General features: G+C 43.0%; 1 protein-coding gene across 3 annotated transcripts; it reads right to left on the bottom strand.

Moving 5' to 3' along the window:
* Positions 1 to 9,632: 9,632 nt before the first annotated feature.
* LOC121844942 (G-protein coupled receptor 20-like) lies at positions 9,633 to 14,446 on the bottom strand. 3 transcript variants are annotated; one of them, XR_006082229.1, is made up of 3 exons: positions 14,126 to 14,446; positions 12,541 to 12,670; positions 9,633 to 12,307 (listed from the first exon to the last, which is right to left on the bottom strand). XR_006082229.1 is itself a non-coding variant. In XM_042315470.1 (2 exons), exon 2 carries the CDS (start codon positions 12,340 to 12,342, stop codon positions 11,401 to 11,403), a length of 942 nt encoding a protein of 313 aa, XP_042171404.1. In that variant the 5' UTR covers positions 12,343 to 12,616; positions 14,126 to 14,446; the 3' UTR covers positions 9,634 to 11,400. The 3 variants fall into 3 exon arrangements, 2 of the variants coding, with proteins under 2 accessions (XP_042171404.1, XP_042171403.1); XM_042315470.1 differs by having other exon boundaries at positions 9,634 to 12,616; XM_042315469.1 differs by having other exon boundaries at positions 9,634 to 12,670.
* Positions 14,447 to 16,579: the final 2,133 nt, after the last annotated feature.

The raw sequence follows: 16,579 nt of genomic DNA on the forward strand, positions 1-16,579 counted from the left end.
TCACGGTTATGCTGTTAAACATAAAGTCTAAGTGCTGTAACTGTATACTATTCCTTGAGTGTGCAAATAAAGAGTTAATGATTTGTAAGTCTTTGAAGAATTCTAGTTGCCACACAGACACCATACAGACACAATTAGAAGGAGAGGATTGTTAGCTCAGCAGCTGTGAGTGACGTGAGTGACGTGAGTGACGTGAGTGACGTGAGTGACGTGAGTGACGTGACGTGAGTGACGTGAGTGACGTGAGTGACGTGAGTGGCGTGAGTGACGTGAGTGACGTGAGTGACGTGAGTGACGTGAGTGACGTGAGTGACGTGAGTGACGTGAGTGACGTGAGTGACGTGAGTGACGTGCCTTGTGTGTGAATGTGGTGCAGCAGATCAACTGACATTGACTGACAATTTCAAGTGTGTTATTTGAAAGTAGGCTAGATTTGTTTTAATGTGGAATACGGCAACATTTGTGGTTTTATTCATACACATTGTCTACATAAGAAGCCTGGTTGACCCAGCAAGTAGGCCTACAGCTTGTCCCATGGGTGTGTTCTCTTGCACTGTCACCTGTTTTTAAGCTGCTATGACATTATGACAATAGCTAGAAGGTGCTGCATCTAACTAGACCTGAATAAACCAAATATGCACTTAAAAAATGTTTGGGTTGATCGACAAGAGCACAGGTAAGTGGAAACATCATGCAACTTTCAATTTTTTTGAGAACATAAAACTGCATGAACTTAATAACAAAACGTGAAGTCATTTAGAGAATGGTGTGTGTTTGTTCATGGCTTTCTGGGAGGACTGACTCATTAGGCAAAAGAGAGGACTGAGTCATTAGGCAAAAGAGAGGACTGACTCATTAGGCAAAAGAGAGGACTGAGTCATTAGGCAAAAGAGAGGACTGACTCATTAGGCAAAAGAGAGGACTGACTCATTAGGCAAAAGAGAGGACTGACTCATTAGGCAAAAGAGAGGACTGACTCATTAGGCAAAAGAGAGGACTGAGTCATTAGGCAAAAGGAACACTGACTCATTAGCCAAAAGGAACACTGACTCATTAGACAAAAGGAGGACTGACTCATTAGGCAAAAGAGAGGACTGACTCATTAGGCAAAAGGAACACTGACTCATTAGACAAAAGGAGGACTGAATCATTAGGCAAAAGGAACACCGACTCATTAGGCAAAAGGAACACAGACTCATTAGGCAAAAGGAACACAGACTCATTAGGCAAAAGGAACACTGACTCATTAGGCAAAGGGATAACTGACCCATTAGGCAAAGGGAGAACTGACCCATTAGGAAAAGAGAGGACTGACTCATTAGGCAAAAGGAACACTGACTCATTAGACAAAAGGAACACTGACTCATTAGCCAAAAGGAACACTGACTCATTAGACAAAAGGAGGACTGACTCATTAGGCAAAAGAGAGGACTGACTCATTAGGCAAAAGGAACACCGACTCATTAGGCAAAAGGAACACAGACTCATTAGGCAAAAGGAGGACTGACTCATTAGGCAAAAGGAACACTGACTCATTAGGCAAAGGGATAACTGACCCATTAGGCAAAGGGAGAACTGACCCATTAGGCAAAGGGAGAACTGACCCATTAGGCAAAGGGAGGACTGACCCATTAGGAAAAGGGAGGACTGACCCATTAGGCAAAGAGAGGACTGACTCATTAGGCAAAGGGAGGACTGACCCATTAGGCAAAGGGTGGACTGACTCATTAGGCAAATGGAACACTGACTCATTAGACAAAAGGAGGACTGACTCATTAGGCAAAGGGAGAACTACTCATTAGGAAAAGGGAGGACTGACTCATTAGGCAAAAGGAACACTGACTCATTAGGAAAAGGGAGGACCGACCCATTAGGAAAAGGGAGGACCGACCCATTAGGAAAAGGGAGGAACTACTCATTAGGAAAAGGGAGGACTGACCCATTAGGCAAAGGGAGAACTGACCCATTAGGAAAAGGGAGGACTGACTCATTAGGCAAAGGAACACTGACTCATTAGGCAAAGGAACACTGACTCATTAGCCAAAAGGAACACTGACTCATTAGGCAAAAGGAGGACTGACTCATTAGGCAAAGAGAGGACTGACTCATTAGGCAAAAGGAGGACTGACTCATTAGGCAAAAGGAACACTGACTCATTAGGAAAAGGAACACTGACTCATTAGGAAAAAAGGGACTCATTAGGAAAAAGGAACACAGACTCATTAGGAAAAGGAACACTGACTCATTAGGCAAAAAAGACACACTGACTCATTAGGCAAAGGGATAACTGACCCATTAGGCAAAGGGAGAACTGACCCATTAGGCAAAGGGAGAACTGACCCATTAGGCAAAGGGAGGACTGACCCATTAGGCAAAGGGAGAACTGACCCATTAGGCAAAGGGAGGACTGACCCATTAGGAAAAGGGAGGACTGACCCATTAGGAAAAGGGAGGACTGACCCATTAGGAAAAGGGAGGACTGACCCATTAGGCAAAGAGAGGACTGACTCATTAGGCAAAGGGAGGACTGACCCATTAGGCAAAGGGTGGACTGACTCATTAGGCAAAAGGAACACTGACTCATTAGACAAAAGGAGGACTGACTCATTAGGCAAAGGGAGAACTACCCATTAGGAAAAGGGAGGACTGACCCATTAGACAAAGGGAGGACCGACCCATTAGGAAAAGGGAGGAACTACTCATTAGGAAAAGGGAGGACCGACCCATTAGGAAAAGGGAGGACCGACCCATTAGGAAAAGGGAGGACTGACCCATTAGGCAAAGGGAGGACTGACCCATTAGGCAAAGGGAGGAACTACTCATTAATCAAAAGGACTAAAGCATACTGCCTTTTGGCCTAGTCGGCAGAGAGCACTGTGTGATCGATCCCATGCAAATATATATTTTCCCCTTCTGCCAACCTGTCAGGCTGATATTATTAGGCTAATGTGCAGTGACTAAAGGGCTGACATCACCAAACCCAATGGAATTAGACAATATAGGCCAACAGTCAGGAGTTTCAGTTGTTTTTACTTTGAGTGATGAGGTACAACTTGCTGTTTTGGTGTGTGACGTTAGGCGCCATCTACCTGTGATTGTTAGTACTACTACTACAATACTTTGAATAGAGAAGGATAACAGCAGGAATAGTTGTGGGGCTCATCCAGACTGATATAGACAGATATTGAGGCTGATCTTTGTCTTCACACATTCATTCATAAAACCATCATGTTGCATACATGTATACGGTTTTAACCAATCAGCATTCAGTATCGTTGTGTCCAGACAAATATAGTAACGATGTCACAGGAGGACTTTCTGAGTGAGAGGTGTAGATTTTGCATCTCTCTGACTGAGTAAAGATTGATGCCAAATAAGCAAATCACTGCTAGAAAAAAACTTGTGTGTGTTTGTAAAGATACAGTATCCTCATGCAATAGATTCAAGTGAAGTACTTAAACAAGTGTGTAAATAGGCGTATTAGTTAATAATTCATGCCATATTAACCCTGAAATACACGTGTCATCATTCAGTATTGTTAGTAATCATATAGTGTAGCCTAAAGGGCAGTGATATTTAACACGGTATTATTATATTATACTGTGCTGGACGTTACTACCACAATAACATACAAGAAACTTGAGGAAGAAAGGCTCCAAAAAGGGAATACAAAAGAGACAGATTCTAGATCTTTCTCTAGCTCACAATTTAATTTCATCATTATCAAACATACACCAAACATCAGCATGACATGAGTAGTTCAAACATGAATAATGAGACTACTTACGATAAAGAAGACCTCATGTAGTGAGGAAATGATTCATTTAGATTGTATAGACTTAAACTGTCAAATCATTTAACGTAAAATTATAAAACAATGATAACAAAACCAGTTAATAAAGTATAGCCATCTTATCAAACACCAGTGTCGCTACATATAATCAAGTGATTATTATAATGTTCTACATTCATAATGAATTACATAACGTCACATATAATCATGTTATTCCCCTGTAGTTATCCACAGAAACATGCTACTGTTAAAGTTACATCTGTTTCCTGCTGTTTACGTTAAGTAGACTCAGTGATATGAGCAGCGATGGGAACCACAGATATTACAGAGTTGGCACGATGGGTACAACTTGTGTTGTACCCACTCAGAACGCATGCACGTTCGCTTCACTCAATGTGATAGTTGCGTGACAACAAGGGCTGAGAAGATAAGCCTCTCGATTGGGTCATTCTGTGGAATTTGGCCAAATATGCTAAGTCTACCTTTATTACAATCCTAGTTGTTCTCCCCGCTACCCCTGCCTGCACAGAGACATGGCACCTTCCCAGCCCTGCGGAGGAAGAGGAGGGCCTGGACAGAACTTCCCATAATGGAGAAGGAGACAAGGGGTGGGGCTATTTCACACAGGTTTTCCTTCTCTGAAAATAGATGCATCATTGGTGCCATGATGATCGTTGGTACATAGTTGACCAGCAGCATCACCAGCATGATGGAGACGATCCTGAAAGCTCTCGTCTTCTGCAGGTTTCCCCCCTCTTTCTCCTTCCCTCCATCTCCCGGGCCGGGCTTCTTAAGAACCCTGAGAATGGAGAGGCTGCAGAACAAGTCCATTGACAGTACGGGCAGGAATATGCCCAAGTTATTGTATACAGATAATATTTTGTAGTTTATTACACCGAACACCAGAACTAAGAGCCAGACTACACCACAACACCCCACTCTGTATCTCAGGGGTTTGTACTTCAGGAAAACCACAGGGTGGACCACTGCCAGGTAATGTACATTAATCACATGTAAACACTGTCTTCTCATACAGAAAATGATTTACTGAGAAACATTTTCACCGGGATAATGACCCATGTATCCCTGCTTCAAATTTCTAAGAGCCAACAGCACCCCTCGATCTGTGATCTTTCTCAACTGAAATGTACAACATTATGACAAAATATAAAAACATTGCCTTTCAATTAATATTCTTACAACTTTTCAACTACAAACAAACTGTATATATGTTGCAAAGACATACAGTTTTGTATACTAGACCCAATCCACACATGAGAATAGGTCATCTTTAGCAGTTTGTAACAATAGTAATGTAATAATATTAAATGTATCAGCAAAAAATGGTACATTATAAACGTAACATCATACAGTCAGCTTAAGTAGATATTGTACCAAAAACAGTCTACAACGCAATACGAGTTTCTCTTCAACAGGGTGTACTAAATCACAAGTCATGTACAACAAATCAACTATTCATATTACAACATAGAGCTTAATATCATGATATTAACAAGACCAAAATGTGTCATACCTGTGTTGGGAACCTGTCCCTCCTGTGAGGTGTGGTGTGTGGGAACCTGTGGGAACCCCTCCTGTGAGGTGTGTCATACCTGTGTTGTGGGAACCTGTCCCTCCTGTGTCATACCTGTGTTGTGGGAACCTGTCATGGGAACCTGTCCCTCCTGTGTGTGTCATACCTGTGTTGTGGGAACCTGTCCCTCCTGTGAGGTGTGTCATACCTGTGTTGTGGGAACCTGTCCCTCCTGTGAGGTGTGTCATACCTGTGTTGTGGGAACCTGTCCCTCCTGTGAGGTGTGTCATACCTGTGTTGTGGGAACCTGTCCCTCCTGTGAGGTGTGTCACACCTGGGAACCTGTCCCTCCTGTGAGGTGTGTCATACCTGTGTTGTGGGAACCTGTCCCTCCTGTGAGGTGTGTCATACCTGTGTTGTGGGAACCTGTCCCTCCTGTGAGGTGTGTCATACCTGTGTTGTGGGAACCTGTCCCTCCTGTGAGGTGTGTCATACCTGTGTTGTGGGAACCTGTCCCTCCTGTGAGGTGTGTCATACCTGTGTTGTGGGAACCTGTCCCTCCTGTGAGGTGTGTCATACCTGTGAACCTGTCCCTCCTGTGAGGTGTGTCATACCTGTGTTGTGGGAACCTGTCCCTCCTGTGAGGTGTGTCATACCTGTGTTGTGGGAACCTGTCCCTCCTGTGAGGTGTGTCATACCTGTGTTGTGGGAACCTGTCCCTCCTGTGAGGTGTGTCATACCCTGAACCTGTCCCTCCTGTGAGGTGTGACCTGTGTTGTGGGAACCTGTCCCTCCTGTGAGGTGTGTCATACCTGTGTTGTGGGAACCTGTCCCTCCTGTGAGGTGTGTGTGTCATACCTGTGTTGTGGGAACCTGTCCCTCCTGTGAGGTGTGTCATACCTGAACCTGTCCCTTGTGAGGTGGGTGTCATACCCTGTCCCTCCTGTGAGGTGTGTCATACCTGTGTTGTGGGAACCTGTCCCTCCTGTGAGGTGTGTCATACCTGTGTTGTGGGAACCTGTCCCTCCTGTGAGGTGTGTCTCCTGTGTTGTGGGAACCTGTCCCTCCTGTGAGGTGTGTCATACCTGTGTGGGAACCTGTCCCTCCTGTGAGGTGTGTCAACCTGTGTGGGAACCTGTCCCTCCTGTGTGGTGTGTCATACCTGTGTTGTGGGAACCTGTCCCTCCTGTGAGGTGTGTCATACCTGTGTTGTGGGAACCTGTCCCTCCTGTGAGGTGTGTCATACCTGTGTTGTGGGAACCTGTCCCTCCTGTGAGGTGTGTCATACCTGTGTTGTGGGAACCTGTCCCTCCTGTTGAGGAACCTGTCCCTCCTGTGTGTCATACCTGTGTTGGGAACCTGTCCCTCCTGTGTGGTGTGTCATACCTGTGTTGTGGGAACCTGTCCCTCCTGTGAGGTGTGTCATACCTGTGTCCTGTGAGGTGGAACCTGTCCCTCCTGTGAGGTGTGTCATACCTGTGTTGTGGGAACCTGTCCCTCCTGTGAGGTGTGTCATACCTGTGTTGTGGGAACCTGTCCCTCCTGTGAGGTGTGTGTCAACCTGTCCCTCCCTGTGTTGTGGGAACCTGTCCCTCCTGTGAGGTGTGTCATACCTGTGTTGTGGGAACCTGTCCCTCCTGTGAGGTGTGTCACATTTACTTTACATCTTTCTGACGGAGAGGAGTCACATGTCTATTAGGCAAATCCATCAACAGCCTGTCCCTCCTGTGTGGTGTGTCAACACCTGTGTGTGGGTGTTTATTTATCCCTCTGTGATGATATGTGGATTTGTGATTTTAGCAACTGGAATGGAGACGGAGAGAGAGGGGGGTGGGGGAGGTTCTATATCAGTTAGCATCTCGTTGACCCCTTAGGCAGCCGGGTAGTTTTCCAGCTCTGTGGAGGTAGGTGAGGGGCTGCACCAACCCACAGATCATAGTTATGTTGATGCTAACTAACAGACATACTGATGTCTGAGGTAGTCCATAGAAGGCAAATGATCTTTCAGGAGGAAAACTAATAGTAATGGGATATACTGTAGTTTACAGCCATAGACAGCATGAAAGACAAAATGATTCTGAATTCCTTTTGCTTTGTTATTTGAACCCTCCCTGGGTTCTACTAATCACCCAAAACAAGCCCAAACAACCTAAAAGTTCCCAAAACAACCACAAACAAACACAAATGGGTACCCATAACAACCCAGAAGTACCTTAAACAACCCCAAAAAGATACCCAAAAGAACCTCAAAGAACCAGAAAAAAATATCATAAGCAATTACCCAAAACTTCCCAAAAGTACTCAAAAGAAAAACAAAATGCCAAAACAACACATAACCACCCACATTATAAGTTCAGGATCCCGTTTTAGACATGTGAATAATGGCCGATTGGGCCATTATTAAGCACTAGAACAGGGTCCGCCTCGACATAGACAATCCGATGAAAAAAGACACATGTTTGGTGAGAGTAACCGTATTCAGGAAATACAGTGAGCTCCAAAAGTATTGGAACAGTGACACATTGTTCATTGGGAAATTTACCCTAAAATTAAAGCTGACAGTCTGCACTTTAACCATCCACTTTAACCATCCAAAGGGCTGAAGTACAGAGCTCTGTATTTATAACATGGTGATGAAGGCTCTCTTCTTCCACCACCCCTTTATTTGAATTCTCTCCTCCTCCCCTCTCTCTCCATCCCCTTGACAGGACCATTTCAGAAGGACATAGGATTAGCATCATACCAAATACATGACGTTGCACACAATTCTGCACAGTTTTCAGAGACCCGTTTTAACTTGTGAGCGTTACTTTCAAAACTACTGACTGAAATTATTTTTTAAAAAAACTTTTAAGCATCACTAACTGTTTAATGAAGAGACAAAAAATGTAAATGCCTACGTTTTCTAACTTAATTTAATCATTTTCAATCCCCACGCTAACGTTTTTAGCTATGTTATTTAGCCCATAGAGTTTGTTGTAATGTTTGACACACTCAAGTATCACATGTATACACATTAGGCATGGCAAAATGAGTAAAAGTGCAGGAAATGTTTTAAACCTGCAAAATGTTGTCTCTCTCAGCCAACAAGAGGTGTGTGAACAGTTTGTGTCATGAACAGTACCCATAGAAATAGATGTGACACATGCAGGGGGGAGGGGCTGCTCTAGCATTACATACGCTACCATATCAATGTTAAACTGATTAATAACATCATTATTACAGCAAACATTATTATCCCTGAAGTTACAGTAGGGCTTTCGTGATTGATAGAAACATTTGCATTATGGTGTAGGCTACTTAACTCACAACACAGAAAACATTAGAGCTCTAAAACACATCACATCAAACCTTAACACTTATGCTGTACAAATAATACTTTTTTAAAACTGACCTAAAGGTGCTTTATAACATAGAAATGGTTGGGATGGGCCTCCCGGGTGGCACAGTGGCCTAAGGTACTGCATCACAGTGCTAGCTGTGCCACCAGAAACTCTGGGTTAGGTTTACGGTGTTTCCTCTTTTCCTCCGACACATTGGTGCGGCTGGCTTCCGGGTTGGATGCGCGCTCTGTTAAGAAGCAGTGCGGCTTGGTTGGGTTGTGTTTCGGAGGACGCATGGCTCTTGACCTTCGCCTCTCCCGAGTCCGTACCAGAGTTGTAGCGATGAGACAAGACAGTAACTACTAACAATTGGATACCACGAAATTGGGGAGAAAAAGGGGATAAAAAATAAAAAATGGTATATACAGTGGGGAGAACAAGTATTTGATACACTGCCAATTTTGCAGGTTTTCCTACTTACAAAGCATGTAGAGGTCTGTCATTTTTATCATAGGTACACTTCAACTGTGAGAGACGGAATCTAAAACAAAAATCCAGAAAATCACATTGTATGATTTTTAAGTAATTCATTTGCATTTTATTGCATAACATAAGTATTTGATACATCAGAAAAGCAGAACTTAATATTTGGTATAGAAACCTTTGTTTGCAATTACAGAGATCATACGTTTCCTGTAGTTCTTGACCAGGTTTGCACACACTGCAGCAGGGATGTTGGCCCACTCCTCCATTGAGACCTTCTCCAGATCCATGCAATTGGCATGCTGACAGCAGGAATGTCCACCAGCGGTTGAATGACGGCCTAACCCGGCCAAAACATAACCCGGACGACGCTGGGCCAATTGTGCGCCGCTGTATGTGACCACCATGCAGTGCCTTAGTAGACTGCTGCACCACTCGGGAGCCCATTATGAACTGTAACTCACTCAAATCTTTGCAGTTGTTGCATGTTGCGTTTATATTTTTGTTCAGCATATGTTTTGTTAAAATCCTGCTATGAGCCAATACAGGTGCATTCATCACTGACGGGCGATACATGTTTGATGAGATGCTGTAATCGTATGTGACAGACAGGGACCTGAACTGTTGAATCAATCAGATTTCCTTTATTCCACACTTCTTATGAAACAAACAGCAATACAATTTAATAGAGAACACCACTCAATAGTATAGCAGTAACAATAGTAGTATGTATTTTTGGGGTTACAATTTGTCAAACCAAGCAAAAAAGTTAGGATTCGGTTGGAATTGTGAGCATGAGGTGATAGTAAATTCTCACAATGTAGCTCCCTAATTTCCACTTACATGAATTAACAGCTATACGACAAATACAACATTTCACAGACGCACCAATCAGCCGCTCTGCCCTGCTCTCTCTACACACACTGTTTATTTGAATGATTAACCACTTCTTACACATGTCAAAACCTCTAGATAGCAGGAAAAATGTGATTAAAGGAAATAGAACAGAATGATAACCTGATACATGCAAGACAAACATTCCCCTACAGTGCAGTAATCCTTCTCTTTAACCCCAGATGGCAGGTCAGTTTCCCAGTCCTGTGGAGGTAGAGGAGGGGCTGAGTAAAGCTAACCAACATGTTGAACGAGAAAGTAATTGGAGTCAGAATACACCTGAATGATCTCAAAGAAATATGATCCTGAAGGATTTCCCCGACGATTGTAGGATGGTATCAAGGTCTGTAGGATGATCTGGACGCTACAGAAGGCTCTCCTCTTCCTCAGGTTCCTTTCCTCCTCTTTTTCAACCTTTCTCTCCTTCCTGCCATCCCGTGGACCTTCTTAGTACCCTCAGTATGAAAACAGGTCAATGAATAGAACTGGCCAATGTCATTATTACATTATTGTCTGAAGTTACTGTGGCATTTCAAGACATTAGTTTTCACTGTACCTTCTGCAACTTGTTCTTATCGGGGAAGAATGGACATCTATACTTCTGTCCAGGCGTTATGATTTGGCATCTACAGTATGCTAAGTTCTCATAACAAGATGACACTCATCTAGACTAGACTGTATTTGAGTAATGTATAGACATTTAAATTGAAATGAAATGCATCAGCCATTCAAAAAGCCAATGTTTACATCAGGGGGGTCCACACTTTATTTTATCTCCAGAGTAGATGGAGCCCAAATGTATTTCTAGGAGTGTACACTGTCTGGGTTAGAATGTTAAGTCACAATAACACCATCAGCCAAGTCTCATGCACAGTCAGTCCCCGTACATTTAAATATCATTATGTCATCTTAGTGGGAGACAAGGACCCTCAGTTGAAAGTAGAACATAACATTAAGAAGAACACAAGTCATGACTTAATGCTGATGTTAAATGAATAGGTCTAATCCACTATCAAGCCACCCCGTACTAACTGTATCATTAATAATTAATACAAATTAATAATTCATAAAACAAACCAACATTCACTATAAAAGATAAACAAGTGATGCAGCTTTAGTTAACAACAACTCTAATGATAACGGGCTGTTAAAACAAGAAGAGCTTCATCAAATAAGAGATAAGAGACATGGATTCTACGTCTTCGCCGCATCTACTTCTTTTTCACCAACGGCTGCAGGAACTAAGATGTTAGACTGAGCAGCGGAACTGACAGAAATGTTATAATTCAATGCATATTTAACACAATGCTCTGTCGTGTCCTAGCATTAGTTGGTCAAAATAAAACATGCTTTTAGTGCCCGCAACTGCAAGTCTAATGTGTCTCTGGCCCTCTACGGCATGACAGCCGTCCCTCTCTGTAGAGGTGCATCAGGGGTGAGACCAGGACACTGAAGACGTTGACAATCTGCAACATGGGGATGACATTGCAGTTGTAGTCAAGACTATATGACAGGGTGGCGTAACCAACGACAACTGGGATGGAGCTCGCCAAGATAACCACAAGGTTGGTTAAGATGATCCCAAAAGCTCTCTTCTTATGTGGGTCTGTTGTCCCCTGATTCTTCTCTCCCTCTCTGCCCCCCTCTACCTCTCCTGGACCAGGCTGCTTCAGCACACGCAGGATGAAGAAGCAGCAGAGAGAAATGACAGCCACTCCAAGGCAATAGACACTACCGATCACATAACCTGAGGTTTCTTCATAACCAAATAAAGAGATGATAGAACATGCAAAAGCGAGCGACAGCAGCCAGACCATGGTTGAACACGCCACCCTGTACCTCCGGAGTCTGTACTTGAGGAAAGACACAGGTTGTGCCACCGCCAGGTATCTCTCCACACAGATGCAGCTCTGGATCAGGGGCCTGCAGATCCAGGAGATGTAATACAGGACATACACAGTCTGACGTAACATTATAGCCTTCGGGATGAATAGGTAGCTGATCACCTCAAGGAGACCATGGACACAGAACACCAGTTCCACTGCAAACAGGTTAATAGGGAAGACCTGGGTGGGTTTGAGACCTCCAGAGAGACTTCCACTCAGAGAGAGCCAGAGACACCAGACCAGAGCTGGTATCCCGAGTAAGGAGCACAGGGCCTGGACAGCACCGGACAGCTTTGGCACAACGTAGCCCTGGTCTATGCAAACATCCCATTTTTCAAGGTCAGTGTGGTTTCCTGAAGAGTCATTCATCCTTGTGGAACAATATCTGGGCCCACTGAGAAATGAGAGAGGGCAGATTACAAGACTCATCACTTTAGGTTTTCATATATTGAAAAAACTGATGCAATATAGTGATATAAACATACATAAAACACTTAGATATACGTATGTCTACTGTTATGTCAGTCAAAGTATTGTGCATTGTCTCAGAAAGTCTGAATGAAAACATAAAGAGGAGAAGTAAAATGGTTAGCTGAACATAACATGTTAAAATGTAAAATAACCTACCTGACTTGTTTCGGTAAAATAGAGGCCTTTCCTTATTATTTTCGTGGTTGTCCTCCTGCAGAAGGCTGTGTCCGACCTGGTAGAACATCATCTACATGTTTCAGCCAGCACTCTCAGTCCTTTGTTCTTCCTAACATATCATATGTTGCATTATTTACATAAACACACACACACACACACACACACACACACACACACACACACACACACACACAACAACACACACACACACCCATAAACAGAGCTGTGCGCATTTATGAATTGATCACAATTGTGTGATTAGTTTACATCAAGTCGTTATTTTGCAAGGAATCAGATTACAACGTATCATAAACAAAACACAGATTCAAAAACGTGTATGTTGCACGCAAGCACATACATGCACACAAACACACACACAAAAGGAACTTCAACCTGCTCAGAGATGTGCATTTTGTCCTAAGCATCATCACTCAGCACCTGTCTGTCCCAGCCACAGGTTAATCCAGACACCTGAAAGGACTGACTGTCACTTTACATAATCAAATAATATGGGCCTCAGACATACACAGTACTAGTCTGTCGTTTGGATTCTGGATGTCTCTCTAATCACATAGTGAATACAATATAGGCTTGTACTTACAGGTAAACCATATGTGATATATTCATTTAAAACCATACATTCTATGTTTAAACACCAGAAATCAAACAAGTTAAATATTTTTTAATTAAATGTATTAATCAAGATCTACATGTCGGTAGTGTTAATAATACTAGAGTGATAATACTATATAGTGTTAATGTGTGAAATGTGTGGTTAGTTTTAACAGTATGGTATTATAATTCAGTATTAAAGTAATATTATGTAGGCTAGTAAGTAGTAACTTGTCATTCAGTCATGGTTTCTGTTCAGTTTACATGTATAAGGAGTTGCCAGTAAGTAGTAACTTGTCATTCAGTCATGGTTTCTGTTCAGTTTACATGTATAAGGAGTTGCCAGTAAGTAGTAACTTGTCATTCAGTCATGGTTTCTGTTCAGTTTACATGTATAAGGAGTTGCCAGTAAGTAGTAACTTGTCATTCAGTCATGGTTTCTGTTCAGTTTACATGTATAAGGAGTTGCCAGTAAGTAGTAACTTGTCATTCAGTCATGGTTTCTGTTCAGTTTACATGTATAAGGAGTTGCCAGTAAGTAGTAACTTGTCATTCAGTCATGGTTTCTGTTCAGTTTACATGTATAAGGAGTTGTCAGTAAATAGAGAGAAAAGCATTAGATTTTAAATTCTGACTTCCACATGCTTTAGGCTTCCAATGATCCCCAAAACCCTAACATGTTGAGTAAAATCTAGTTTATTTGTGTCTGTGTGTAGATTATTTGTAAAACACGGAAATATTGAAGATCAGAATGACTTGTTTTAATATATTGTTGGCAAAATACTGAAGCAATATACTGTTGCAAAGATACATAAAATATACTGTGATGTCTCTTGTCAGTCAAAACATTGTGCATTGTCTCAGGAGGTTTGAACGGAAACATGAAGAGGAGATGTAAAACAATTAGCCTGAGAAAACATACTCAGAGATGTTAAAATGTAAAATTACCTACCCTAATTGTTTTGGTAAGTCAGACCCTGATTCACAATATTTGTGTTTCTCTCTCCTTCAGAAGGCTGTGTCCAACCCGGTCGAACATCAGCTACATGTATGAGTGATTTCAGCCAATGTCCTGTGATCTTCCTAACAGGTCACGTGTTGCATTCTTTACATAAACACATCTGTTTGCATTGATACATTGAGCACCATTGTATGAATCGTTTACAGCAAGCTAGTCATGAACAAAACGCAGATGACCTAAATGCATATGTTACACACACACACGCACGCACACACACACACACAGATTACATTTCAACATGCTCAGGGATTTGCATTTTGAATAAGCATCATCCCTCAGCACCTGTCTAACCCAGCCACAGTTTAACCCAGCCACCTGCAAGGGCTGACACTTTCACCTTCCATAATGAAATCATATGGACTTCAGCCATACATAGTATTAGTCTGTTGTTTGGATTCTGGAGCTCTAATCACACAGTGAATACAGTATAGATTTTCACATACATGTAAACTATATGTGATATGTTCATTTAAAAAACATACATTCTATGTTTAAACACACTGTCACGAATATTACCGAAGGTGGCTCCCCTTCTGGTTCGGGTGGCGCTCGGCGGTCGTCGTCGCCGGTCTATTAGCTGCCACCGATCCTTTGTTCTGTGTTCGTTTAGTTTTGTCTATTGGTATCACCTGTTTCTTGTTTGGTTGGTTGGGTGGGGTTATTTAAGTTCGTTCAGCCCGCTTCTGTTTGTGCGGGCTTGTTCGTCTGTATTGTGTTAGTGATTTATGTTTGTATTTCGGGTTTCTCGCTGTCCTTTATTTTCTTATTTTGTTACCATTTTTGTTCATGTTATTTTTCCCTGGACATTAAAGCGTGTTTTTCCCCACATCCTTTTGCTCTCTGCGCCTGACTCCACACCTCTTCACTCATTGAGCGTTACACACACGCCCTTTTTCATAAGAGTGAAATGTTTTTTATTAAATGTATTAATCACGATCTAAAATATATTTACATATCTGTAGTGTTAATAATACTAGCGTTATATGAAATCCGAGCAAGGGTAGCATTCCAGAGGGACATCAGAGACTGTAACGTTCTTTGCTTCACGGAAACATGGCTCACTGGAGAGACGCTATCCGAGGCGGTGCAGCCAGCAGGTTTCTCCACGCATCGCGCCGACAGAAACAAACATATTTCTGGTAAGAAGAGGGGGGGGGGCGTATGCCTTATGACTAACGTGACATGGTGTGATGAAAGAAACATACAGGAACTCAAATCCTTCTGTTCACCTGATTTAGAATTCCTCACAATCAAATGTAGACCGCATTATCTACCAAGAGAATTCTCTTCGATTATAATCACAGCCGTATATATCCCCCAAGCAGACACATCGATGGCTCTTAACTCTCTGCAAACTGGAAACGATTTATCCAGAGGCTGCATTCATTGTAGCTGGGGATTTTAACAAGGCTAATCTGAAAACAAGACTCCCTAAATTTTATCAGCATATCGATTGCGCAACCAGGGGTGGAAAGACCTTGGATCATTGTTACTCTAACTTCCGCAACGCATATAAGGCCCTGCCCCGCCCCCTTTCGGAAAAGCTGACCACGACTCCATTTTGTTGATCCCTGCCTACAGACAGAAACTAAAACAAGAGGCTCCCACGCTGAGGTCTGTCCAACGCTGGTCCGACCAAGCTGACTCCACACTCCAAGCCTGCTTCCATCACGTGGACTGGGAGATGTTTCGTATTGCGTCAGATAACAATATTGACGAATACGCTGATTCGGTGTGCGAGTTCATTAGAACGTGCGTTGAAGATGTCGTTCCCATAGCAACGATTAAAACATTCCCTAACCAGAAACCGTGGATTGATGGCAGCATTCGTGTGAAACTGAAAGCGCGAACCACTGCTTTTAATCAGGGCAAGGTGTCTGGTAACATGACTGAATACAAACAGTGCAGCTATTCCCTCCGCAAGGCTATCAAACAAGCTAAGCGTCAGTACAGAGACAAAGTAGAATCTCAATTTAACGGCTCAGACACAAGAGGCATGTGGCAGGGTCTACAGTCAATCACGGACTACAGGAAGAAATCCAGCCCAGTCACGGACCAGGATGTCTTGCTCCCAGGCAGACTAAATAACTTTTTTGCCCGCTTTGAGGACAATACAGTGCCACTGACACGGCCTGCAATGAAAACATGCGGTCTCTCCTTCACTGCAGCCGAGGTGAGTAAGACATTTAAACGTGTTAACCCTCGCAAGGCTGCAGGCCCAGACGGCATCCCCAGCCGCGCCCTCACTCACATCCGTCATCATGAAGTGCTTTGAGAGACTAGTCAAGGACCATATCACCTCCACCCTACCTGACACCCTAGACCCACTCCAATTTGCTTACTGCCCAAATAGGTCCACAGACGATGCAATCTCAACCACACTGC

Source organism: Oncorhynchus tshawytscha, unplaced genomic scaffold, assembly GCF_018296145.1.
Source record: "Oncorhynchus tshawytscha isolate Ot180627B unplaced genomic scaffold, Otsh_v2.0 Un_contig_6231_pilon_pilon, whole genome shotgun sequence".
In the NCBI taxonomy this organism is placed as follows: Eukaryota; Metazoa; Chordata; class Actinopteri; order Salmoniformes; family Salmonidae; genus Oncorhynchus; species Oncorhynchus tshawytscha.